At 40.3% G+C, this 27,908-nt stretch overlaps 2 protein-coding genes across 6 annotated transcripts in view; both read right to left on the bottom strand.

The window, feature by feature from the left end:
• Window positions 1–14,679, bottom strand: part of FSD1L (fibronectin type III and SPRY domain containing 1 like) — a 65,083-nt gene extending 50,404 nt beyond the window's left edge. For 2 of the 5 annotated variants that reach the window (XM_032478111.1, XM_032478112.1), the window contains exons 1-2: window positions 14,217–14,677; window positions 264–328 (exon numbers count right to left, since the gene is read on the bottom strand). Coding sequence is in view for 3 of the 5 variants with exons in the window: in XM_032478110.1 (XP_032334001.1) it covers window positions 14,217–14,231 (15 nt within the window). In the remaining 2 variants the exon portion in view is untranslated. Of the gene's footprint in view, window positions 1–263; window positions 329–14,216 lie in introns of all 5 variants that reach the window. The other 3 variants (XM_032478108.1, XM_032478109.1, XM_032478110.1) reach the window with 2 other exon arrangements.
• Window positions 14,680–22,147: 7,468 nt separating this feature from the next.
• SLC44A1 (solute carrier family 44 member 1) overlaps window positions 22,148–27,908 on the bottom strand; it is a 170,916-nt gene continuing 165,155 nt past the window's right edge. The window contains exon 16 of the mRNA XM_032478106.1: window positions 22,148–22,373. Coding sequence (XP_032333997.1) covers window positions 22,359–22,373 — 15 coding nt within the window. The 3' untranslated portion in view covers window positions 22,148–22,358. The remainder of the gene's footprint in view (window positions 22,374–27,908) is intronic.

Raw genomic sequence — 27,908 nt, 5'->3', positions numbered from 1 at the left:
TAAACATTTTAATAATTTCCTGTAAGATTCTGTGTAATAATGGTTCTCCTCAAAATATAATAAAAATATAAGGCTACATATAAAAAGCTCAGGAAATAATCTGATAAAGGGATAATATTTCATATAAATGTTCATAAAGTATTATAGTAATAAAAATTAAAATTATTACAGCTCTCATTTAATTCTCACAACAATCCCTGGAGATAAGTAGGTATTATTACCATCCCTGAAGCGACCTAGGGCTCTCTGCTGTATTCACTTACCTATATTATTTCTTTCCATCCTCACTGCTGGTGTTATTTTAGTATAATAACACAATGAAGTTATGCTATGAAAGACCAACACCAAGAGTTAGCTTTTTATCCTGTTGGTGTTCCCCTAGAAACAGGTACACCAAGATTAAATACAAAGACAGCAGGCAGAATGAAGCCAGTACCTGGGAGAGGGGTGGGCACAGCTGGAGGGATGACAGTGGTGGTACAGAGATGCAGAAAAGGAGAGCACTGGACTTAAGAGTTGTTTAAGTATTCATCCAAGATAGGCCCTCTGCGTATTTTAAATTTTTTTAATTAATTTTTTTAATGGAGGTACTGGGGACTGAACCTAGGACCTTGTGCATGCTAAGCATGCACTCGACCACTGAGCTTTACCCACTCACCTCTCTGTATATTTTAAAACAATACAATCCAACAGTAAATATGGTTCTGCCAATCCTCGGCCTGTGTACAGTACGCTTCAATTAAGGCTGGGCTCCTTCAAGTTAATGGACTATCTGCCTCCCATTCTATCTCTCCTAATGGCAGGATAATATTCATACTATACACATAGGAAAACAGATTCAATCAGTTGCCCAAAGTGACACTGCTAGAAAGGTAGAAATTATGCTCAATCTGTCTCCAAAGTCATGCTCTAGAATACTGCCTCTAAACCTAAGTAATTTGTCCATCACATGAAACACCCATAAAATAAATTGTATATTGTTTCAAAAACTACGGTTTGTTAAGGCTCTTCAGTGACATATAAAACCACTGGAATTTTCATGGAGAATCACAGCTTGAGCTAAAGCTTTGCTCACTGATAGGCATATCTAGTGAACTTCAAGGTACAGATGATAACACTCTATCAGAACAGGGGTTAAGGAGTCTTGTGGAAGAGATCTTGAAAAGGAGGAGCCAGGCCCAGTGAATTCAACCCAATAACAAAATCTTGAATCACCAGAATATATGTCAGTTTAATAAAAACTGAAGGAAACTTCACCAGAAAACTATAGAATATTGGTATATAATAAAAGGCAGATCTAGTCCAAAGCAAAAACAAAAACAAAAACAAAAAAAACTTCCTAGCATAAAAATAGCTTTTCACTTTATTTTTTGTTCTAAACTTAGTAGCAAAGTATATTTGGAGAATTTTGCAGCAAAGAATTCTTTAGAAATAGCTGAAGCATACTGTCCCAGCTGGGTAAGCCCTAAGCTCCAAAAAGTTTAATGAGAAGCCTCTCGACCTTTTTAAAGCTCCTGCCATTTACTGAGTTTTGTCAAAGACATCTAAGTGCTCTAGTTTTTATTAGATCTTCAAGCTAAATCCTTTATATCTTGAGTTATGCACCTACTGAAAAGTGGAAAGAGTCTGTTCAGTGACATGAGTGGGCAGAATACACCCCCTATCAACTGCAATATCCTCATTGTCCTTAAAGCTACACCATTCAATAGAAATATAATGAGAGCCAATAGCATCTATATCAAAAAGTGAAAGAGACAAGGGTGACATTAATTTTAATATTTTACTTAACCCAACTGATCCAAAATATCATTTCAACATGTAATATTTAGCAATTATTGAGTTCATTCGTTCATTCCTTCCTTCCTTCTTTTTGGCACTAAATCTTCAAAATCCAATGTGTATTTTACACTTATAGCACATCTCAGTTCAAATTAGCCACATTTCCAGTGGTCAATTATCACATGTGGCTAGAAGTTACATACAGGACAACACAGCTTTAGCGACCTATACCATCCAAACAGTCCATATATTTCTAAGAGTGGGGATAGGGCAAAGATCATATATTGATCTGCTCAATTTGCAATTAATAATAAACAACCTAAAAACTTCTGGAACTTTTTCTTGGAACACCAGAATTTCCATATGTATTTATATCAGATTCTTGAAGTGTAATAGCTGTATGTGGATATAAGTTAACACTACAACCAAGTTCCTTGACCAGAATTTCACTAATTTCTTCGTTTTCAATTACGTGAATATTATGTCTAGAAATGGAAAGTTAATATTACAAGATTACCACCTCTCAAAAAAAACTGGTGCACAGACAACACTCCTTTGGGATCCCCTCTGATACCTTAAGAAAGAGAAATACACTCTTCTCTAAAACTTATACTGCTCATTGTTTTTGGTTATAAAAGGCTTTGTGGGGATCACAAAGAGTACAAAGATCTATGGCAAGGGTGGCTTCTGACAAAAACGAGACTGCACCTGAGGACAGCCGACATGTAGATTCTACAAAGAGTCATCAGGATAATGCTGTTTTCTGTGTATGGTACAATTCCATACCTCCAAGAAATAATACCCTTAATCTTATCTTTACCATTCCCCTTTAATTCATTCAAAATTCAGCTATTACTAGAGAATGACAAGTGATCCTTCCCAAATTGTATTGGCCCAAAAAGTATTAATAGCAATCCATCTGGAAAGAAATCCTACCACCTGTGTTAAAAGCTTTTGGAGGAATGTTATTCTATATGAATATTCAAAGGCTTTAAAAATATTATACTGTCCCAGTAAATGGCTGGGAAGAAAAGGTATTTAAAGGCTGATAAAGTATTTCAGGGAAACATCATCTCATTCTTTGAAGACAGAATGCTCTACGGTTCACATTCCGAATTTAACTGAGAGTTCTAGTACAGCATGAGGGTCTATCACAGAACACCCATACCCTAAGAAAGGCAGCTTTCCTTACCATCCAAATAACCAAGACTTAAGGCTGAGACTCTCGGGGTACTACTCTAACCTCTAGGTGGGAGAGCTTCGAGTCTTTACTGAATATATACCACTGAGATGCTCTAAGAATGAACAAGCCAGCTGAAGAGGGCTCTGGGGCCTCAATGTTTAAGATCACCTTTATTTTCGCAGCTACCAAATGCATTAGTAAACACAGCTGCAGAAGCAGCAGTCATCCAGATGAGCAAGAGTCGGAACCCAAACAATCCAAGACAACCTTGGTAGCTAATACAGATAAAGTGCTGCCTCTACTCTAATCTTTTCTAAGCCTAGAAGAAAAAAACGGGGGTGGGGGGGCAGTATCCTGAAGGTTCCCCAAGGGCAGCCTGCTGAGACGAGGGTTTCAGAAGCTTGGAAGCCACCTGCCCTTTTCATCTGTTGTGGAGAAGATGTGCAAATACAAAAGACTGTAATCAAGAGCTCACATGTAGCGTTCTGCTACGGTAGAAGTTCATCAGGGAGGGCTGAGAAATAAATCAGGAAGGGGACCAGGGCTTCAGCCATTCTGGCCCTCACAAGGTCAGTGACTGGCTAGGCCTAGGATGGAAATGGCATAATGATAGAAAGAACTAAGAACCCAGCAGAAGTGGAAACCAAATTACAAGTAACCAAAATACTTAAGACAAACTACCACCTACACCGAAACTTATAAAAACTAAAGGATGAGGATTACATGAGCTGAGTTCTAATAAAACTTAACCCTAGCTTGTGTATGTGACAAGGGGCTTAAGTTCTCTCTAGGAGGTAAGAGTTAGGGAAGAGGTGTCCCAGGGATACTGTGTGCCTAATACAGGAGGTATGCAGGGGGAGGCAAGTTCAGTAGAATTTTTTTTAAAGTATTTTCTAAATATGGCACACAACATACCAAGGCAGGATAAGAAACTCAGAGAAAGAGGCAAAAGAAGAACTAAAAAAATACCATAATGCATGGAGTTTTCTTCCCGACACTATCCCTCCAGGGCCTCCAAATTCAATCACTAGCTTTTGTAATGGAGACACAAATAACTGATAAAGAAGTTGAGGGGGAAGTGCAAAGCCAGAATGTGATATAAGCTGAGTACGAGCACCATCAGACACAGCACCTATTCTCTGAGCTCCAGACCCTTCTACTCCAACTGCTTACCTGAAACCTCCACTTGGATGTCTCATAAGCACTTCAAACCTCAACATGTCATAATGTCCTCCACTAAACCTGAGCCCTCCCTAGTGCTCTATCTCTGCAAATGGCACCACGAGCTGCAAAATCAGAAACCTAGCGACTCAACATCAAAAACAAAATCCTGGGCAGAGGACCTGAATAGACATTTTTCCAAAGAAGACATACGGATGGCCAACAGGCACATGAAAAGTTGCTCAACATCATTAATCATCAGGGAAATAAAAATCAAACATACAATGAGATATCAGCTCACATCTGTCAGAATGCCTATTATCAAAAGACAAGTAACAAGCTTCAGAGAGGATATAGGAAAAAAGGAGACCTCGTACACTGTCGGTGGGAATGTAGTTTTGTGTAGCCACTATGGAAAACAGTATGGAGGTTCCTTCAAAAATAAAAAATAGAACTACCATACAATCCAGCTATTCCACTTCTGGATATTTATCTGAAAAGGAAAACACTAATCTGAAGAAAATGAAAATACTAATTCAAAATAACAAATGCACTCCTATGTTCACTGCAGCATTTTTCACAATAGCCAAGTTACAAAATCAACCTAACTGCCCACCGATAGATGAATGAATAAAGAAAGATGTGAGATAAATACACACACACACACACACACACACACAATGGAATATTACTCAGCCATAAAAGGCATGAAATCTTGCCATGTGCAACAACATGGATGGACCTTGAGGGTATTATGCTAAGTGAAATAAGTCAGAGAAAGATAAATACCATATGATTTCACTTATAAGTGGAATCTAAAATACAAAACAAATGAACAAACATTATAAAATAGAAACAGTGTCATAGATATAGAGAACAAACAGGTGGTTGCCAGAGGAGAGGGGAGCAGGGAGGCGGGGGAAATAGGCAAGGGAAATTAAAAGGTAAAAACCTCCAATTAAAAAATAAATGAGTCTCAGAGATAAAATGTACAGTGTGAGGAATGTAGTTAATAATAATGTGGTATCTTTGTATGGTGACAGATGGTAACTAGATTTATTGTGATTTTGTAATTATAGCAATATCGAATCACCATCTTGTGCATCAGGAACTAACAAGCACATCAATTATACTTTACAAACAAACTCATAGAAAAAGAAATTAAATTTGTGGTTACCAGAAGCAGGGGTGACTCAGAATTGGATGAAGGCAGTCAACAGATACAAACTTCCAATCATAAGATAAGTAAGTACTAGGGATATAATGTACAACATAATTAATATAATTAACTCAGCTGCATATTATACATGAAAGTTGTTAAGAGAGCAAATCTTAAGAGTTACCATCACAAAGAAAAAATATTTTTCTCTTTTTCTTTTATTTTATATCTATATGAGATGATGGATGTTCACTAAACTTATTGTGATAATCATTTCATGATGTATGTAAGTCAAATCATTACGCTAAATATCTTAAATCTATGCAGTGCTATATGTCAATTCTACGTTAATAAAACTGGAAGAGAAAAAAAAACCAGACACCTAGGCCATCATCATTATATCCTTTCCTTTCATTTGTACTCCACATGCAGTCACCAGGTTCTGTATATTTTGCCTCCTAAATAGTTCTATAATCACTGCTACTACAACTCAGTATTGTATCTCAACTTACACTCTTGCAAAATTTCTTAACCGGCCTCTGATCCATTTTTTCTCCCCAATAATCAGTTCTCTACATTGCAGCTAGGGTAATATGTTAGTATCACTCCTTCTGCTTGATCGTCTTCGCACAAGTCCTTGGATAAAATCAAAAATCTTTTAACATGAGCTGTTAACATGACCTTAAATGTGACCTTACACTATCTGCAAGACCTGCATGATCTTCCCATTGCCTACCTCACCTGCTTCAACTCACCCCAGACTTCTTCTCTCTTGTATTCCGGCTGCAGTAGCCTACTCTGAGTTTCTCTAATATGCCTTGCTTCCCATCTAGGAATCCTCACATTATCAGTTCCTAGAGCTATAACCACTGTTCTAAAACATATATACAATGTATTGTTAAAACAAGTTCCAAGAAAGTACAGAATGAGCCCACTGTGATATATATATACGTATATAAAGAAAGATGTGAAATAAATACACACACACACACATATATGATGGAATAGTACTCAGCCATAAAAGGCACGAAATCTTGCCATGTGCAACAACAATGATAGACCTTGAGGGTATTATGCTAAGTGAAATAACTCAGAGAAAGATAATTACCATATGATTTCACCTGTATGTGGACTCTAAAAGACAAAACAAATGAACAAACATTATAAAACAGAAACAGAGTCATGGTTACAGTCCCTATATACACATATACATATATATACATATACTTGCTTCATTTTTTTTCATTATCAAAGCCTGATGATGAAGGAGGGCAAAGACAACTTTCATCTGCTCCATGAGACTCTATCAACCTGAAAGGATGCTTACAAGGGTCTCAGATCTTATCTCAGATCTCAGGTCTCCCATTACCCTCCAAACACTGATGGATAAAGTGATACATAAACAGAATGATAAGGCAATATAGATTATCAGAAGTTTATCTAGATAACATAATTGATTTCGCAAGACTTAAGGTGGCCATGACTAAAAGTTCTCAGTTCTGGAGGTTTTGAAGACATCTTTCGACAAATACGAATTCTGCTGGATCACAATAAAATATTTAGAGCATATGTCTCCAGAGACAGTGTCCACAAGCAATCTCAGCCATTATCCTTTGGTCAAGCACAACAGTTACCAGGACCTCAAAAAAAAAAAAAAAACCCTACTCTATCAAGATTAAGTCTCTCAACTACTTAATTCTCAGGAATTAGGCTTAGGTAGCTGCTCTGCTACCAAAAAAAGAGGGGTTTTATACACCTCAGTCAAGCACAACTGCAATCATTCCTATGGAATGGCTCAAAGTAATTGGGGATGTATAAGGCATGAGGTACCCTCTTCAAATGGGCATAGCTTAAAGTTATGCTTACAGTCCCTATAAGTCACGTGAAGCAAAAGCACAATCAATAGACTCTGAGCAAAATATTAATAACTAACACTTTCATACTCTTCAGGGTCAAGCATTGCCTTAAGTTTTTACATATATTAATTCATTTAATCTTCTCACGAATTCTATGAGGTAGGATACTTGGTTATCCCCGTTTTCCAATTTGGAAGCTGAGGTATAAAGAGGCTAAGTAACCTGCCCAGGATCTCAGAGCTAATATGTGGCAGAGCCAGAATTCAAATTAAGGCAGTCTGACTCCTGAGTCTGTGCTCTTAACTCTTAACACTGTACTACATGAAAGCAAAGATCAGAGGTTCGTAAAAATAAGGTCAGAACATCTAAGGGCATCAAAAGGACTTAAGATTTTCTTTAAGACTAGAAAAAACTAGAAATGATCAACAGGTATACACGTACCACCCTGCCAAATACAAGGGCAACAGTAACAGTTATTCTTACTACAGGCATAACCATCTTATAATACTGAAAATATGACTGTCACCATTTGAAATGGCATGGTTCTACTGGTTTTAGCTTAATATATGTGAATATGACAAATTCAAATGTGAGCCTTAATCCTTTTTTTTTTTCAGAGGGAAGGTTATTATTTATTTATTCAGTTTTTCAGTGGAGGTACTGGGGATTGAACCCAGGACCTCGTACATGCTAAGTATGCACTCTACCACTTAGCTATACCTTCCCCCATGAGTCTTAATTCTGCACCCAACAAAAAAACTCTGCCAACTTGGAAACTACCCAGTGCAACAAGCCCCCAAAGTTATGATGCAAAACCCTCCAGTTCTTAGAAACATTATACCTAGGTTTATATGCTACTCTGAATCCAAAGGCATCAATAATCTAGTGGTCATAATTAGAGAAACACTGATATATGGGTTTCCCACCAGCATCTACTCAAAGCAGGAGAAAATTTCTGATTCAAATTCTACGTTAGTATTACAGACAGTTGAGATACAGAAATCTAGAATCACTGCAAATATCACTCATCAATCTACAATTTAAGGGGGTCAAACTATAACTATAGCCATTTCAGCCAGTATTCATTAAGCGTTCTCTATGTGCCAGGCACTGTGCTAAGCTACTAACATGGAATATCTTTTTAATCATCACAATAGAAAGCAATATTAGTCTTTGCATTTTATGGTTGAAGAAAGGGAAGGTTAAAGAAGTTAAGAAACTTTCTTTGATCACAGAGTTGTCAAATGGCAGTCACAATTCAAACCCAGGAAGCTGCCTCCAGAGTCTGCACTTTTACACCACTCTAGGCTGCCTACACCACAAAGGACTGCACAAAACAACCACCAGGTTCCTGCAACCAGGGCAAAGGGATCCAATGAAACCAGCATACAGCAATCCTAGAAAATATCCTAATACCATCAGGAATTCTGCCACTTGTATCACGCCACGCCATAGACCATTCCTTTGAATTAAGTAATGAGCAGAAATCCAGAATACTCTATCCAGCTGGTAAGAAGTTAGACAACCAGAATCTTACCAGCTGACCACAGCTATCGCAACACAGAACAACAGTATTGTGCTCAAATGTGATGCAAGGAGCTAGACAAGAGGAATTATATATTGTTGAGGAATTCAGGAATCTGATCATCATAAATAGCTAACTGTTAGAAAGCCATGCCCTCTATAACAGTGAGACAGTTGGAAATACTACCTCTGTACATGGATGCAACTGTTGTGATTCTCAGGAAAAAATCTAATAAAAGACCTGGGAGGGAATGCTGCCTTTTCTCCCAAAGTCCAGTTGTAAGATATCAGGGCAGAAGTTCTCTCCTAACTAGGGCTGAGGAAATACAGTGCATCAGAGGCTGAAGAAGCCACAAACATGTTCAGGGACCTCTGAACTGGCTGTTCCATCCAGTGACATCTAGGAAGTTCACATTCAGCCAAGGAAACCAGAGGTCCCACCATCTGATGAAGGGAGATGGAATGGAAGGAGAGATGGGGGTATTCGCAGGCACTGCTAGTGGCAGTAAAAATTGACATAACCCTTCTAAAGGGCGCCCTGGCAATGTATGTCAAAAGATATTCAAAAGTATATGCACGTTGACTCAGCAATTCCATGTCTACTAATTTATTCTAAGTAAGAGTATAAGCAGAGACTTGACTACAAAGATACTCATCTCGGTGTTATTTATAATATTAAAAGGCTGGAACCAACATAAATGATAAAAGGGTACTGATTAAAACTCAAGTAATATATCCACACAAAAGAATTAGGCTGCATCACTAACAGTGTTGTAGAATGATATTAACATGGTAAAAGACTAATAACATATTAAGTGGGAGGCAAATTATGAATCTATAACACAGCATGGTACCATAGCTTTTTTAAGTTTCCATACCCATAAAAAAAGACTGGAATGTAATACATGTAAATGTTAAAAGAGGTTATCTCTGGGTGGCAGGATTATGGGTGATTTTTATTGTACTTTCATTTATCCATATTTCCTAATTTCCTACAATAAACTTCTATTACTTATATTTATAACACAACAGAAGTGCACAGGCTGGCTGTGCTAGCACTATTACAAATTAGTTCAAAACATAATTAGCTATCAATCCACAAGTATCAATAACTGAGACGAGATTCTATCGGAACCTGTGGCTGGGAAGAAGTCCCAACTGAGGATATAAAATAGGCAGAAAGAAAGCTTGGAGGGAAAAAATCCACTAGCTTCAAAATATTGTCCACCCTAGGTTGGAGCAGAATATCTATTACTATGGCATTCAATCTGTGTTTGCTGCATGAATAATCCTGCTTACATTCAGCCAGGCATTGCAAAGGACCACTGTGTTAAAAATTAAAAAAAAAAGTTATGTCTGCTTCATTATATCTCTAATTTTTAAAAACTGTCAAATTCAATAAAAAATGAAGATATCTATATTTAAATATAGGGATTATGAGTATGTCAGCATAGTCCTTTGAAGAGGGTACCTCAAACCTTGTACATCCCAGATTACTTTGACTCACTCCATGGGAATGACTGCAGTTGTGCTTGGCTGGGGTGTATAAAACCCCAGTTATATTCTCCTGTTCACATCTCTAGTTTAGAAAGCTAAGACCCTCCCTCAAAAAAGAAAAAATAGCTGGAGAGAAGGGAGCTATCTATAATACAGAAAAATAATGATTTTATTTAGAAATCCAAGAGAGACCAGATTCCAGAGTTTTATCTAAATCATGTTCTATACTTTCTATCAACTATTTTCACTAGACTTAACTAGTTTCTTTTTTTTTAACCACTTTATAGAGATTTATTCCTGTTAACATCTTAAGTTTTAATGACATTAATCATACCTCCATAAAGGCAAAGGATCCAGGCAAGAAGGGTGGTAATGGATAAAGCCTGGGCTGCGAAGAAAGACCTGGTTTGAATCCAGACTACCACTCACTAGCTGTGTTGTGTGACTCTGAACAAGTCATTTAACCTCTCTGAGTTCCATTTTCCATATGTGTGCAATAGGAATAAGGGCTCTGTGAAAAGTTAAGGCAGTCTAACACAATACTGGATGCAGAACAATACTAAACTTTCATTTCTGTTTCCTCAGGACTCAGAAAAAGGAGCAATTCTGGAACGTGAGACAGTTGGTTGCTCACTGGATATGGTGGAGGTCTTTGAACTGCTTGGGTACAACGTGAAGACAAAGGATAACAAATACCAGGGTAGAAGAGGAAAATGGGATGAGGAAGCCAAGTGTAGAAATGTTACTGGTTGTAGGTTGCATTGTGCTTTAAAACTCCCCCTACTCGTTCAATCTCCCCAATCTAGGTTTGTCCGGTCTTGTACATCAAGCCTTGCCTATCACTACCCCTTTCCAAGTAGAAAGCAGAATATGTGGGGAAAAGTGAACCACTGACAAAGTATGCTCTTGGTGACATCCTTCCTCTGGGATCCCTTCCCCCTTTCCCCTCCAACTTTATTATTCTTACAGCATGTACCTTCCTAGAAAAGAGCAACCCCTATGAATGTGAGTGATTTGCACAAGAATTTAACTAAACCTATCAAATTCTAAGCACCAAGATTCTAGAAAGGTGCAAATGTTTCAATGGTTTCTTTGAACATACACATTTTATCAGGTAAAGAAATCTTTGGGATTTTATCTTAAAACCACTTAAGGACATAATCAAAAGGTTTGAGTATCAAATAAAGCCACCTATCCATAACAAATTCTGCTCACAAAAGTGTCCCAGAAACTCGATATAAGCAAAATCCCTCTGTTTATTTCTAGGAGATAATACTGTGGTTTTCTGTATCCAACAGTCCGCCTTACATACCCAAGGCAATTATGTTTTCTTCCTCTACTCAAACAGAGCATCTGTTGCTAACACAACACTGAGGTCCAAGTTATTTTCATGGACAAAAAAAGCAGCTGGTCAAGCTAATCCATTTGCTGACTAGCCACCATCAAGCTTCCGTAAGACTGTCCAGTTAACTTAACCTCTATTGTCAGACTGCATGAGTCAGAACTTCCAATCCTCTTCCAATTAGGATTTAACAACTCTTCTTTGTCACCATTTGAAAACATTTATTACAGACATAAACACAGAAAACATGTTTTAAACTTAAGGACAAAGGTGAAAAAAAATAGCTAGACTGGATTAGAAAAATAGTTACACAAATTATCAACAAAAGGATAAAGTTATTTTCAAGTTGGGATTATGAGATTAGTTAACAGCTAACAGACAGCTCTTAAGTATGTGAGGCACCAGCTGATTTTTAAAAATTAACACGATCTTCACAACCCTCTGAGATAAGCAGAATTTAAAGACAAGGAAATGGAGACACACAGCAAATTACCCAACCTCATTCAGTTCATAAATAGTAGGCCTGGAGTCCTGGCTCCAAAGCCATTCTCTTAATAATTTAAAGCCCAAATCCCAATGTCTTACAAACAGGTGTGTATTCAAGCCACCCTTTGCCACTTGCAGTACCTGTGTTTCCTTATGCTGACTAAGGCATCATCCCTGCTATTTTCATCGTAACATTCCATAACGGGAAAGAAAAATCATGCCGGGGTGTACTACTGGCATGACAGAAATACTGCCTTATTTCATGAGAAATACTTATCTAGTTTAGTTCATTATTAGCTGAGGTATATAATTAATTCTGCAGTAATCTGTGAGAAAAGGATGCTCAAATTCAGAGCATTAAATTGGTTACAAGCAATAACACTGGGTGCTTGTTGTAAGCTATAAAACACAAAGGGTTTTTTTTAAATAGAAATATTATTTGATACCACCAATGAAATTCAACACATTTTCTAATATTGATAAGTTGATTCTCTAGTTATCTAAGATACATTAGTACTAGTAAGAAAGAACAGCTAATTCTTTGCTACCTCTGGGGAAACTGCACACAGTACATGCAGATACTCAAATACATCATCTGGAATGAGACCAACCAAGTTCAAATCTTAGCCTTATGGCTAGTGGTAGGACCTTGAAGGGCTCACAACCTCCAACTCTTGAGTCCTCAATAAAGTGAGAAATAATGCATGCCCTAGCAAAATAAGATGATTCATATTAAAATACTTTTTAAATTATATTTTTCAGCACAGAGTATTTTAGTACTCATTCTTTGTAAACTTTAAGGCACTGTACTTGAATTGTCACCTGATTTTACATTAACTCTATGAAATATTCTTATTTCATCTGTATAGATAAGGAAATAGATTCATCCCAGTTAAGTAATTTGCTCCATAACACAGAGCGGCATGGAACCCAAGTCTCTAGACGCCAAGTCTCTGACCTTCCATTTGCTCTGAACTAATGTCCATTCAGATATCACAGGACTTTTATCTAAAAGGTTAAATAAGCTTTGAAATGTTTTCCAAATTTAGGCAGAGAAATTTTAAATACAAAAATATTCAAAACACACAAAATGTAATTTTTAAAAAGCATCTTACTAATAGTCATGTAAATAAAAACTGAGAGGTATACTCGAGTTTCAAGATGCACGCATACAATGAAATCATATGACTTCTGTTAAATACTACAACAGTTAAGGCTTAACAAATCACTACACTATTCTCACGCCCCCAGTGCTCAAATAAGTGAATCCAGGCGAAATTACAGAAAACGTTGTTACAGTCAGTCTTTCTAGAGCTTTCTATCTAATAATAGCAAAGAATGGCCTCTTGGATATGCCCTTGTTTTTCCCTGCTACATTATTAATAACACTTGGATTTCCTTCCTATACTGCACTATATTTCAATTACTACAATCTAACAAAGAACAGGGTGGCTGATTTCTATATAGAGATTATGACTATATATTAATAACTCACTTCTCATTGTACTCAAAACATCGGCTATGTCCTCTAAATATTTTGTGGTTGTTGTTAATAGAAACAGCTAGCTCTGCTACTCCTTCCTTAACTTGTTCGGAAAGTATAAAACATGCCAGAACAGCCATGAAGGTAACTGTGAACAGCAACACCGAACTGGTCAGAGGGTGGGACCGCTGACCTGACAACTGTCAATCTTCCCTCTCAATTCAACCATCACTAAACGCTAAGACGTGCCTGGGAACTAGTCGGGATGGGGGTGGAGAAGGCGGGGGGCGGTGCTAAGGCGATCTGCTTCCCGGCCTAAAGAAGCACACACGGTGCCAAGATAGGAGACTGGGTCGAGAAGAAGGCGTTAGCTTGGGTGTCAGCAGGTAGACCCCTCCGTGCCTTGGTTTCCCCTTCTGCCGAGGATGGATATAAACCCTCACGAGCACGCCGGAAGGCTGCGAGAATCAAAGCGGGCCTAGAGTGCTGCAGAAAATAGATTTTAAAACGAGGACGGCTACCGATTCCCCTCAGGAGCCAGGGCCCAGGACCAAGTGCAGGGCAGAAGCTACCCAAAAGTCACCGGGCGCGGTTCCCGCAGCCCGCGGGCGCCTCTTCGCTCCCGGGGAGGGGGCCGGGCGGCCTCGCCCTCCGCGGCCACAGCCCAGTCGGCCGCGGGGCCCGCGCACCCACCGCCCACCGCCCACCCTGCCGGAGCGCCCCGCCCACCCTTCGCCCCTGCTTACTTTCTGGGAGTCCATGGCCAGGGGCTAGGTCCGCTGGACCCGAAACTGCGTCGCAGAACCGTGTGAGGAGGCAGAGGGAGATTGGACACTCCAAGACCACTACCAGGGTCCTCTGCTCTGCTGGGCCGCCGCCGCCTCAGCCTCAGCCTGCACCGGCGCCGCCCGGCCCCGCCCCGTCCGCGCCCAGCCCGGAGCGCGCGGGAGTCGCGCCGCGGTTGCCAGGGTGAAAGGGCGGCCCGCAGAGGGAGGGGCGAGGAGCGCCTTGCGCATGCGCACTTCTGTCAGAGGGGATGGGATGGGGCGGGGCGGGGGTGATGGTCATGGGGTGCCTGGAGGGAGCGGCAGAGAGGGAGGAGTACTGGGCATCCCCACCCAGGTCCCACCCGTCCTTTGAAGAAGCCTCTCCCCCCTTCCCCCATCCTTTTTCCTCCAGCGCTAGCGTTCGCTGCAGGCCTTGGAATGGACCACTGCGCATGCAGCAGCCGGGTCCTTGGGGAGGGCAGGGGAAGGAGAGCTCTAGCCCTGGAGGTCCATCAGCCCCCTTTCCATCCTGCAAGCATCTGAAGCACCTGTCCACATTAGTCATGGAAGAGCCGCCAGGCTACAGCAGGCTCAGCTATCCAGTGAGAAGGAAGGAGCTGACAGGGAGATGTAAGGGAAACATGGGGAGCCTGTAGAAAAGTCACAGAAACTTGGGTAGACAGTGGAGCTTGGTAGACCTATCCCGGAGAGCCCCCTGGGAACCTTGCAAGCTGTGACTTTGAGCAGGTTCTCCCCCTGAGCCTGTCTCATCTTCAGTAAAAGGAGAGAAATAATGCTGACTTCGCAGAGCATTGTGAAGACTAAATAATACAAAGTGCCCAGTACATAAGTAATGCTCAGTAATTACAGTTATTGGTGGTGATAAAAGAAATTTTCATATATTGAGATATAGGGCAGTCATTCTGACTTATACATGAGTTATCTTCAATTTTATGCTAACTAAAACAGTCTGTTTGTAGCCTATCAACCACACATTGTACATCTGCTTTAATTATTAAAGATAAAGGCACATTGACCAGAAGTAAAAAGTGCCCATGATAAAAATAAAGATTAAATGCCCCTCTTCCAGGGATGCTAATCCTGGTATTCCTTTTATTATAAGACTCCCTTCCCAAGAGCCAAAGCCATATACTTGCTGTATGCATACGTGCTGGTCTGCTTTGTTTGGTTTTTTTAACCTTGAAGAAATATATCCCTGACTGTTTAATGTTCTTTGTTTTGACAAGATATAACACTGCGTCTTTGGAGCAGTTTCTCAGTCATCTGGGAAGCAGGCTTCCAAGCTAGTCCTTAGTTTGATTCAGATGAAACTCTTTTCTAGTTTTATTATTGATTGTTTATTGATGATTTTCAATGAGAGTGGAAACAGTACAGACTAGAACGCTAGGGAAGGTAGGCTTGAGAAGGTTCTTCCCCAAGGGGGCAGGTCTCATCCTCCATTTCGATGACTCTGGAGAGGCTCAGGAAAGTTCAACTGGGCAGTCACTTACTGTGAATGAACAAAAGGGAAATCTGTATTGAGTCCCTATTAGGTATCAAGTCCACGAGCTGGGGATTCAGCAGTGACAGGGCCACACTCTCAATTGTAGAGCTTACAACCTAGTATGGAACAATGACCACCCAAAATTGTGTGTGTGTGTATGTATATGTGTGTGTATGTATGTATATATATATATATAAAACATGAGGAGGTTAGAAGTGTTTGTTATAAAGAAAAATTACATGGGATAAATGGACTCAGAGAACTGTGAGGGCTACACTTTCCGTAGGAGGGTCAGGGAAGTCCTCTCTCAGGAATGACCTGCGTGAAATGAGAGAATAACCACGGAAAGTTCTGAAGAAGTGCATTCTAGACAGAAGAACCAGCAAACACAAAGGTCCTGAGAGGACATGATCTCTATGCCTTAAAAAACAGCACTTATCCTACAAGGCTGTAATTGTCTCTCTATGTGGATCTCCCCGACTGTACTTGTGGGTGGAGATTTCTTTTACCCACATCTGTATTCCCAGCACAGGGCCTATCATCTAGTGTGCACTCAGTAAATCTTTTTTTAACTGGACAGACATACACAAGAAATGAGATGAAGGGCACTGAGGGGAAAACTAGGTCAGGCTAACTGGGTAATTCTTAAAGGCCAGAGTCCAGGGAGGGCCTATGTGCACAATTTTGCTCCTGCATTTGAAAGGAGTCTTGCAGAGAGATGCTCTCTCTCTTGGTACCAAGAGAAGGGAGCCTCCTATCCAAGCCACCCCAGTTCCATGAAAAGCAGCGAGGGCAGCCCGGCTCCTAGCCACTAGCGCACTGCTGCAGCCACGAAGGCGGATCTCCGCACTGCGCGTACACTGCAGCTGAGTCAGTTTCCCATGACAGAGAAGTGCCTCCAAGGTGCTGGAGAACATCAGAGGTCAGACCAGCTGACTGTGAGCTTCCCAGCCCTGCTCCTGCCTACCGCTGTGGGACCTACCCACCTCTCAGGGGAAGAAACAGCATTTAGCGCTGTCCCCAGCTCTCTTGCTACGAGGACTTCACTACTGTCAGAGGGCAGCTCCCGGGCACTCTGTGACTGATGGGCATAAACATAGGAGGAGACAGAAAGAGGCTTTGGAGACAGTGAGTCGCAGCTGAAATGTGATCACCGGATTCTGTCCCAGGCCACATCCCAGGAGCTCACTCCTGGCTCCTGGCCTCTCTCAGCTGCCCTGCAGCCCAGCCAGGAGCCTGCAGCTTTTGACAAAAGCGCGACCCCATTTGACTTCTGCCCTTGCCAGATCTCTGTCTCTTTGGCCAGTCTGGCTCCACTGCCCAGCTTCCCTGGGCCTTCTGCCTTCCCTCCTCCTCACCCCGGAACAGCGTATGGCTTCTGGCTGTGACTTCTATCTCCCCAGCCCATACAGCGGCACTCACCTAGCTGGGCACTAAGTCTGCACCCCAACCCACTCCCACTGCTTCTGGCCTATGGGCAAGTCCTTTGCCTTTCCACAGTCAAATCAATTTCAAATTTTTCAAAAGTAGCTTTTCTAATAAACTAAAGCCATTGTTCTCAAATGCTCAAGTGTAACCCCCGGACCGGCTGCATCAGCACCCCCTGGTGCATTTCTTAGGCTGCATCCCTAGACCTACTAAATCAGACTCTCTGAGGGTGGGGTGCAGTAATCAGTGTTTTAACAAGTCCTCCAGGTGATTCTGATGCACACTAAAGCTTGAGAACAATTGAACCGAGAGAAAGCAAACTGTTTAAAAAAAAAAAAGAAACACAAACTATATACACAATAGATAAACAGCAAAATCCTACTATATAGCACAGGGAACTATATTCAATAACTTGTAATAACATATAATAAAAAAGAATATGAGAAAAAATATATATGAATAACTGACTCACCGTGCCATACACCAGAAATTAAAACAACATTGTAAATCAACTATACTGCAATTTAAAAAAAAAAAAAGGAAAAAGGGAACTACAGAGGCATAAAAACAGGTAACACTTCCACATGTAGGTTTCTGAGTCTGAGATAGCATATCTATTCATAAATATTCATTTGATCGAGGTTCCTGGGCCTCCAGGACCACTTTTCTGACAAAATCCCACTTTAGGATAGCCTCAGGGTTGGCACTGCTGACTTAAAGAGTCTCTTCCAGAACCGGGTTTCCTGTTCTTGTCTGGCCGGGCATTGCCTGCAGCCCTGAGTTCCCTTGCTAGTTCTGGGATCCCCCATCTCTTGGGAGAAAAAGTGTCTTCCCTTAACTTTCTTGCCAACAGTCTTTCCCACTGGAGTCAGTATAGGGCCATTGGCCTGGTGTCAGCCATCTGAATTTCAATCCTGAAACTGCCGCTTACCAGCTGTGTAGCCTTCAGTGAGTCATTTAACCTCGATAAGCCTCAATTTTCTCATCTGTAACACAGTGATCATAATGGTAGTAATTCCCACTTAGGGTTGTTTTGAGAATTAAAGCAGATTATGTATGCAAAATGCCTGACTTACTACACATTTAACAAATGGTAGCTGTTACCTTTATTACTTCCTCTGCCCGAAGTGTCCTTCTGTGCCACCCTGGTGAGACTTTTTCCTTCTCAATCTTTGGGGCCTGATAAGTCCTACTCTCACTCCTGAAAGCCCTTCTCACTGTTATACTTGGCTTTTCTGAAGCATAATCACCAGCCAGATGCTGCTCTTTGTCGAAGCCAAATCTTCCTGTTAATATCTGGCCTGAGTCTTAGCACACACCACATAGCCTAGGAAAACCCTGAGCTTCCTAAGCCTCAGTTTCTTCAGCTGTGAAATGGGCATCATAACAGTGCCAACTGTAAAGGTGGTTTAAATGAGATAATTCTTGTTAAGTCTTTAGCACAATGTCTGGCATGTAATAAGCATTCAAAAAATACTAGCTCTTGTCTTCTCTTCCCAACCACAGAAGCCTAACTCATTCTTTTTTTTTTTCCTGCCCCTTTCTGACTGAAAAAACAAACTCACCCCAAAGCTCTGGAACCCTTTGGAACTCAGAATACTAATTTCTGAATCTAGAAGTCCTCATAGGAGGGAAACGATGCTCTGGTGTTAGCTGGTGTTCTATGGGGTGGTCCAGCTCTATACTTAGAGCACTCAAAGCAAAATGGGGAGCAATCAGTAGAAACAAATAAGACAAAGGGCCTGGAAATCATGTGAGAAGAGACACAATTAAAGCACCTGTGCGTATTTAGCCTGGAGAGGAAAAGCTCAGGGAGTACAGGGTCATTCACTTTAAATCTCTGTAGAGCTGTTGTGTGGCAGAGGAAGCTGCCCTGTTCTCTAGCCTCTCACAGATAGAATTAGACCCAGTTTGGTAGAAGCTACAGGAAGATAGATTTCCACTCAACAAAAAGTCCACTTTTCTAATAGAGCCATATGGAACTGGAATGGATTTTTGTTTGGTAGTGTGGTCCCCATCAGTGGAGGTATCCGAGCAGGGGCTGGGATTTGCTTGTCAGAGCTGTCAGGCACTGGAAAGATATCTGGCGGAAATAATCTTTAACATCTTTCTGAACCTTGAGGTTTTTTCATTCTGCAAAACAGAGGCCAATAGCTATTCATTCCCTTTCTGACTCAGCTTTGCAATTGTACTCACCTTTGGAGTGTGATTTGAATCTCTTCTCCCCACCCCTGCTCTCATATGATCCATTGCAAGGGGTCCCACTCCTTCCTGGGAGAGGGCATGAGAGGGGTAGTTAACTAAACTGCAGCCATTGTGATGTTACCATGTCACAATCCCTTCTCCATGAATGATGGCTTGCTTTATGCTAGGCTCCCAGGGACACTGAGATAAGTGAGGTCTGGTAGACACTGGTGTTTTCATCACACACTGCCTTGGCTCTGGAAATGCCTCTGGACTCAGCATGTTCAGAGGATGACCAAGGACACAGCAAATTTATCTGCCTCTGTCTTCTCTTTGGGAAAGGATGTGCCTCCACCCTCCCCACCCCCACCCACACTCCTGTCTCCCGCCCCCAGGTCTCGCCAACACAGAGGAACAGGCTGACTGTTCCTAGTAAGAACATTCAGCAGCAGCCCCTCTCCCTCTGCATATACTCTGAAAATGGCAGGGGCCAGATTGAGCCGGGGTGATTGAGACTAGGGAGAGAAAGGGCATTGCAAGTAGACCGCACTCCTGTTTCATTGGCTAAGCAGCCAGGCTCTCATACCAGACGGTCTGAATTCAAATACGGAGTCTATCACTTACCAGTTGTGTGGCCTTGGTCGATCTTTTAACCTTAACCTCTCTGTACCTCACTTTTCATATTTGTACAATGAGAGTATTAACGGTACCCACTTGAAAGGGTAGTTGTGAAGATAAATGACAATTTATGCAAAGTGTTTACTATAATGACTGACATATGAAAAGTACATTAATATATGTCAGCTATCTATTGTTCTTTTCTAAAATAAACCATTCTCCTGAGTACAGCACCAGGAAATAATGGTTCTGTGAGCCCTCTGATACTGCAATGCCATGGCAATCAAGTTCAGATGGTTCCATGTCAGCACTTTCTAGGGAAGTAAGTCTCTTGGAATCCATCCCTCATTCTGAAGGTCAATCTGAAATTTTCCCAGCAATAGGAGTTCGAGGAGGGAGGGTGACCGGACTTAAGCTGGAAGGGTATGACTTAAGCAAACAGGAAGAGAAGACAGGACCCTTTCCAAGCCAAGAAAACAGCCTGAGCAAAGATGAAAAAGAATGAGAAGAACAACTGGAGAGAATGGAAATAGGCGTTGAAACAAATGGAAACAGCATTCTTCAATGCCCAAATACCGGGGCAGTATTAGGAAAACTCTAGAACATATAGGAGATGAAATATTCTGCAGCCATGAAAAATTATCTTTATGAAAAATACATAGCAATGTGGGAGAAAGCTTATGATAATACAACTTAAAACAAAAAGCTTAGCGGGAATTTTTTTTCTAAACACAATTGGATGATGTCTATTGTAAAAAAGTATCTAAAACATTTATAAATTTTCCTTTTGTTTATGACTTTTAGCTTAGGTAACGTACATCATGTATGAAAGCTCAGCCTGGTTTCCTGTGATGCCTTACAAGTATTACGTGTTTACTTTTCTGCTGACATAGAAGTGACTCAAAGACGAGCACATTGACTTTGAAATATAAACTCGAATTTGGCGTGACTTCCTCATGATTAGAAAAATAAATCAAAGGGGTGGAGAGAGAGATTAGTAGGGGTCAGATTGTTATGGTTTCTAAATTCCAAACTGGGGTGTTGGAATTTGAGTGTTTTGTAAGTGGGAAGCTACTTATGAGTTTATGAGCAGGTTTATTTTAGGAAACTTGATGTTGCAGGGGAAATAGGAAGGATGTGAGTGGGATGAGTCTGGGGTGAGGAGTTGACTGGGGACCCAGAGGCCCAGGCCTTCCCCCTTCTCCTCCCTGTCCCTTAACCATCCCCAGTTAGACTCCTGTCTCCCCTACCCCCACCCCACGCTGCACCACCAGCAGTGATTATCTTAGCAGTACAAATCTTTAAGTTGTTTTTCAGTCAAATGGAAAAAATAATAAATTGGCCTTAATGAAAATGATTGGCTGTCTTCTAAGTCATCTAAAACAGGTGTCAACAAACTTTTTCTAGAAAGACCCATAAAGTCAATATTTTAGGCTTCGAAGGCCATACGGTCTCCGTCACAACTATGCAACTCTGCCACTGTAGAGTGAAAGCAGCCTTAGTACACACAGGATTGGGTGTGGCCATGTTCCCATAAAACCTGATCAACAGAGAGGGGTAGGGGGCTGGATTTGAAATACCAGCCATAATTGGTGAACCTTCGACCTTAAAGAACATTGTGTTATGTTTCTTAGAGGATAATTCTGTGATTCTTCGGTGCCTCTAAAGCTCCCTGACCCTCCCCTTCAGACATCCCATCACATTCACTGGCCTCCCCACTTCTATTTAAGAGAGGAATGCCAGGGATGGTACCATGGGAGCAGTGATAGGCAAAACGGTGTGTTAAAGTGGAGGCACTTTGGATTTCATCTCCATTTGAGCCCTGACTCTGCCAGCTGTGTGATCTTACACACAGCACATGACCTCTCTGAGCCTCCATTCACTCGTGGGCAAAATGCAGAAAATAGGTACAACCTTACAGGGTTTTCGTGAGGATTGAAAGTTTGTAAAGCACCCAGACTAACCATGGGCGTGGAGCTGGCATTCAATTAACAGTTATTAACCCACATTGGCTCTATAAATAGTGGTCAAACAGGACAGACCCAGCCTGCATGAGGAAGATTCCATCGTTCATTCCAGCACTGGCACCCGAGTGAGAGGCAGCAGGGATCAGTTAAAGGCACACAAGGCTAGATAAGAAGGCAACACTACATTTGAAGACGCTGCTGCAAGACAATTTTGTATCAAATGCTTCTGATGAATCATTTATTAAGCAGTCCCACTGTACCAAATCCACTTGGCTGCTGGTGGTTGGGAATACAGTTGCCCGCTTCCATTGCAGTAATAGGATCCTGCTCTTCATCCACAGACTCACAACAGCTGGTGAGTGGGAGAAGCTCGTGTAAACAGCCTCCTCTGAGTCCATTCTTCCGGGCTCCTGGGACCAGTCACCTTTGCCTCAGCTGAAAAATAAACACATCGAGAAAATGAATGTGTCTCTCCTAGGGGAACACGACACGAGAAGTGATCAATAACAAGAAATAGCGTGGGATCATCTTTAGAGAAGACACTGAAATATAAGAAGGCTAAACACACACACACACACACACACACACACACACACACACACATACACACACACACTCAGATTAACAGACAAGAAAGAGATCTGAGAGGCTGGGTTCAAATCCTGATATTTCACACCCTTATCAGCTGCTCATTTGTGAGCAAGTTATTCAACTTCTGTGCCTGTGTTTCCCCAAGTATAAAATGAAGACAATCATAGTAAATTCCTTTAAGGTTGTTGTATTAAATGCATTAATAAGTAGAAAGTGCTTAGAACAGTGCCTGACACAGTAATGAATGTTAGATTACTGTTTGCAACAGCATTGCTCTTTGACAGACATTTTCAGAATAGCTAAACAACTGAGTCAACTACACAATGAATGAAATTCAAAATTCATCTGAAAAATCTGATTCTATGGTACTCTCAAAGACCCAAACCTGAAATTCAGATCAAACTTTGTTTTTTTCACTCCCATGACTCAGCAGTGGGACAGGTCAGACCAGGATATTGGGTGTTCCGTGACTAGGATAGTGGGTGTACCATTATCACACCCATTAGTTCAGTTCAATTCAGGAAACAGTGATTGAGTCAATGTACCAAAGTTGACAGCTATACTGTGGTTTGTAAAAGGATATAATAATTCTTAGGAAATATACAGTGAAGTAGTTAGGATTAAAGGGCCATGCCAGTAGGCAAGTTGTTCTCAAATAGTTCAAAAATACTAGATGTGCAGATATTCACATAGAGAGAGAGCTAAATAAATGTTTAACAATAGATATAAGACTGTCAATGGTGTTCAGTGCACCATTCTTATTCTTGCAGCTTTTCTGTAAGTTTGAAATCATTTCCAAATAAAAAGTTTTTAAAAAACCTATTAGGATGGGTTGAAAATAAACAAGAAGCATTGCCTCAAGTTTGACTATCAAACAAGGCACTGCTGGACAGGCAGAGGTGACAAGAGATGGTCCTGACAGGACACCGAGAGAGCTTGGATGTGGAACAAGGAAAGTGGTTCTATGACTCAAATGTCTAGCTGGAGACAGGCTAAGATGGCCTGATGCACCTGTCTCCACAATGGGCTCTGCTTGTCCCCAGGTGCCTAACTGGTTGTATGTGGCACTGAGAGTAATGCTGCTTGAAACCTCTGTCATAAGTTTCACTTTAGGGCTTTAGTCTTGAGACTTTTGTTTCACATGCCAGTTGTCGCCTCTTTGCTGATCCCCACCTCAGCTTCTCCCCAACTTCAACCCACTTTGCAAACTGCTCATGGAGTAAATCCCTCAATTTGTCACTCTCACTACATCAGTTCCTCACTCAAGAAATTTCAATGGCTCCCATTTTCCACAACCCAAATCTAAAGTTTGCTCTCTTATCAGTTCCATGTTTTATGATTTTACATATTTTGATTAGCGGTTTCAACGTTTTTTCCCCCGTCACTGAAAATAACAGGACCTGGTATGAGACTGATATCTGATGGTGGTTGATGCTCAATTGCCATTATGCAGCGTGAACACCAGGCTTATATCAAACTTGTGATCTGTCTGAGATTCAGATAATTTCTTTCCTCCTACTTTTTTTTGATTTACATAAACTTTTAAATTTTAGAATAGATTTACATTTACAGAAAAGTTGCAAAGATACTACAGTTTCCATATTCTCCACACCTAGTTCCCCTGTTGTTAATATCTTACATCACTGTGGTATATTTGTCACAACTAAAGAACCGACATTGGTACATAGTTACTAAGGGAACTCCATACTTTATTCAGATTTCATTAATTTCCCCTAATGTCCTTTTCTATTCTAGGATTCCATCCAGGAGACTAAATTACAGTTAGTTTTCCTCCTATTTTTAAATTTTAAAATATCATTTTAAAAGCCAAATGAAACTAAAATGTATAGTCTAATGGAATAAGATTTTATATGACACTTTGATGCAATGTCTTTCCTACTACACTTGAACATGAAAAAACTCACAGCATCTAACTCATCCCAAGATGTGATTAGAATATACATTTCAAGGCTTCCTGAATTTTCTCTTTTTCTTAGATCCCTTGGGAGTCCAGAACACCCTTCTCAGATTTCATGTCCAAGGCTACATCTAATGAACTGGTCCAAGAAAGCACTGCTTCCTACACAGTGTAAAGGAATTCTCTACACAGTAACCTACATGGAGATTCCTGAAATCTCATGTTTGGCACAAACACACGATGGTAAAATGGGCTTTCACTACCACCTGTGGGAAGTACCTGAGGAACACCACCACTGGTGTTACTTCTTCATGGGCCAGGAATATTAGTGTCCTGTGTGGAAAACTATGGGATCAGCCACCCGTAGGCTGCCAGTGACTTTTCTCTGGTTCAGTTGTAGGGGGTCTACTCACCCACTCACAGAGCTCATTAGCTGATGGAGCTAATTAACAGACAAGGCTTAATTGTTCTTACTAGCCTCTGATTTGACACTGGCTCTGCATTCTTTCCGACACTCTCATCTTTCTCTGCGTGGCTGGAGTAGAAAGAAAAAGTTTGTGATCATATCTAGCCAAGTGGCCATGTTTTCCCCATCAGGAGTGGGTAAGTTCCCATTCTCTCTCTTAAGGGAGAGAGATAACACTGCTTCTTAGAAGAATTTCTTAGATGGCACCTGAATTTAAGTACATTATCCTTTAGCATCCTGCTAAAGGGCTAATCGTTATAAAGATTTCAGATAACAAAAATACTTGAAAAGTGACAGCACCTCTTTCCAAATGAAATACTTGGCATAACGTTTTAAACAGGCAACATAGGATTTTTATCAATTTTATTTTTAAAAATGTTTGATGTGTCCCTTGCCGGTTAGAAAACCGAGTACAAAGTTAAAAGGAATTTTGAAAAAAAAAGAATAATTCATCATAATTTCACTATCCTAGCATACCTGTTTTCAGGTTTATGACTTCCCTTTTGTCTCTGTCCACAGCTTGCGTTCTTTTCACCTTGCATTATATTATAAACGTTTCCTTTGCTTCTGGTATTCATGTAGTTTAATGGTTATATAATATTTCATCAAGTAGATGTACAATTATTATTTAAACATTTCCCTAACGTGCTCTATGAAGACAAAGACTTCTGCCTGTTTTCTTCTGAATACCCTCAGCATTTCAAATAGTGCTGGCAAAAAGCAGACACCCAGGACATATTTGTTGAAAAAAAAAAGTAAATTCAAATGGTTTCAAATTCTTACTCTCATTTATTATTATTTTTAAAATTGCATCATGCCTTCTTTTGAACTTGTTAATTTTTTCCTCACCCGGCCTCCAGGAAATAAAAAAGAGTGCATCATGATTATTTTCTCTTTTTTATATGGAAAACATTTAGAGTAATCAATTTTCTTTGATTACGACTGGTATGATTCCATGTAAATCCCTTGCCTGTCTGAAATGTCTTTATTGTGCCCTCACCTTTATTTCATTAGTTTGGACAAATCACAGAGTTCTACAATGGACATCATTTGTCTTCAGAATTTTGAAACTGTCTTTTTTCTTTTAGCTCTCAGTGCTCTGCTGAGACAGCCAATGTTGTTCCTATTCTTAATCCTGTTTCTGTGTATAATGCTTCTCCCCCCACCTTCTCTCTTTCTCTCCCTTTCTCCCTCCTGCTGTTCCTCCCCCCCATTCTTTTCTCTGAACCTTCCTCTTTTAAATAATAAACTATTTTTAGCCTCTAAATCTTGTACCTTGTGATCTGTTTCCTCCAAGTCATTTTGTTGTTGTTGTTACTTTGTTGTTTTCTCTTTGTTTTGGCCTGTCTTTCAGAGACTTGCCTCAAGATACTGGTAATTCTTATTTAAGAATGGGGCACTAACTATATTTCAATATCTTGTAATAACCTATAATGAAAAAGAATCTGAAAAAGAATATAACTATTATATAAATATTAAATATTAAATATAAACCTGAATCAGATTCCCCACATCTTCAACAAAGTGGAGCAGAAAGACAAGCATTTTATTATACACAAAGAATAAGATTTTATTACCTTTAACAAGGAGTGGCCTGAACTGATACTGTTGTTGGCCTACTAGCTAATTATTAACAAAGAGAAGGACTATAATCAACTGTTCACAAACTAGAGCCACCATTCAAATATTTTTGACCAAAAAAAGATAATTTCATACAGTCAATTTACAGTTTTCAGGTAACTTGGCAAATAGTTTATATTGGAGGTATGCCAGAAATAGAAGTCCTCAAATCAAAGCTGCTTAGTTGTGCAAAGGACAGAGGAAGGGCTCAATAAATATTTACCAGGTGAATTTAAGGGTGCTGGGATGAGTGTATGGGGTTATTTTTGTCTAAACTCTACTAGGCTTCAAATTCTTTTAGCCACATTATATGGGCTGGAATTTGGGCCTAATCTGCCAATTTGTTTCTAAATAGACTCTTGGAATTAGAGTTCCACCCTCTCTTCAGGTGCACGTCCCTCTTATGATTCTCATGTCTCAGAGGAGATGCCAGTCTCTTACCCACGCCACGTGACAAGTAAGAAGCACGGGTCAGCGTTCAACTATACTCCAGGTACTTGTTAGAGAACAAGATGTACTCATTCCACTCCAGTATTTATCAAAAGCTCAGGTAAGAAAGACATAAAGACCAAAGAAATAGAATTGCAAATCCATCAATAAACCCATGCATACATAGTCAATTAATTTTGACCTTGACAAGAGTGCAAAGACTGCTTCATGACAAAAGAACAGTCTTTCAACAAAGGGTGGCTGGACAACTGGATACCTATATACGAAAAAAGGGAAGTTGAACACATACCCCACACCATGTATAATAGTTAACTAAAAACAGATGAAAGATTTAAATACATAAGCTAAAACTATAAAATTCTCAGAAGGAAAAAAGACTACACCTTTATGATTTTGGATTAGGTAATAGTTTCTTACATATGACAAGAAAAGAATAAGCAACCAAAGAAAACTGTAGATAATTGCATTTCATCAAAATTAAAACCTTTTATGCTTTAAAGGACACTGTAAGGCAGAGAAAAGACAACCCACAGAGTGGGAAAAAATATTTGCAAATCGTATATCTGATAAGGATCTGGTATCTATAATATATAAAGAACTCTCACATGCAGCAACAAAAAGACAAAATACTCAATTAAAAAATGGGCAAAGGACCTGAACATTCTCTTAAGATACACAAATGGCCAAAAAACATATGGAGAGGTACTTAAAATCATTAGTCATTCAGAAAATGCAAGACCAAACCAAACCCACTAGGATGGCTTCACACCCACCAGGATGGCTACAATCAAAAAGATGGAAAATAATACATATTGGCAAGGATGTGGAGAAATTGGAAACCTTGTACATGCTTGTTGGGAATGTAAAATGATGCAGTTGCTGTGTAATACAGTTTGGCAGTTCCTGAAAAAGTTAAACACGGTTG

This window comes from Camelus ferus, chromosome 4 (genome assembly GCF_009834535.1).
Source record: "Camelus ferus isolate YT-003-E chromosome 4, BCGSAC_Cfer_1.0, whole genome shotgun sequence".
NCBI lineage: Eukaryota > Metazoa > Chordata > Mammalia > Artiodactyla > Camelidae > Camelus > Camelus ferus.
The sequence above is the reverse complement of the archived record's forward strand: the minus strand, read 5'-3'. Positions and strand labels throughout refer to the sequence as shown.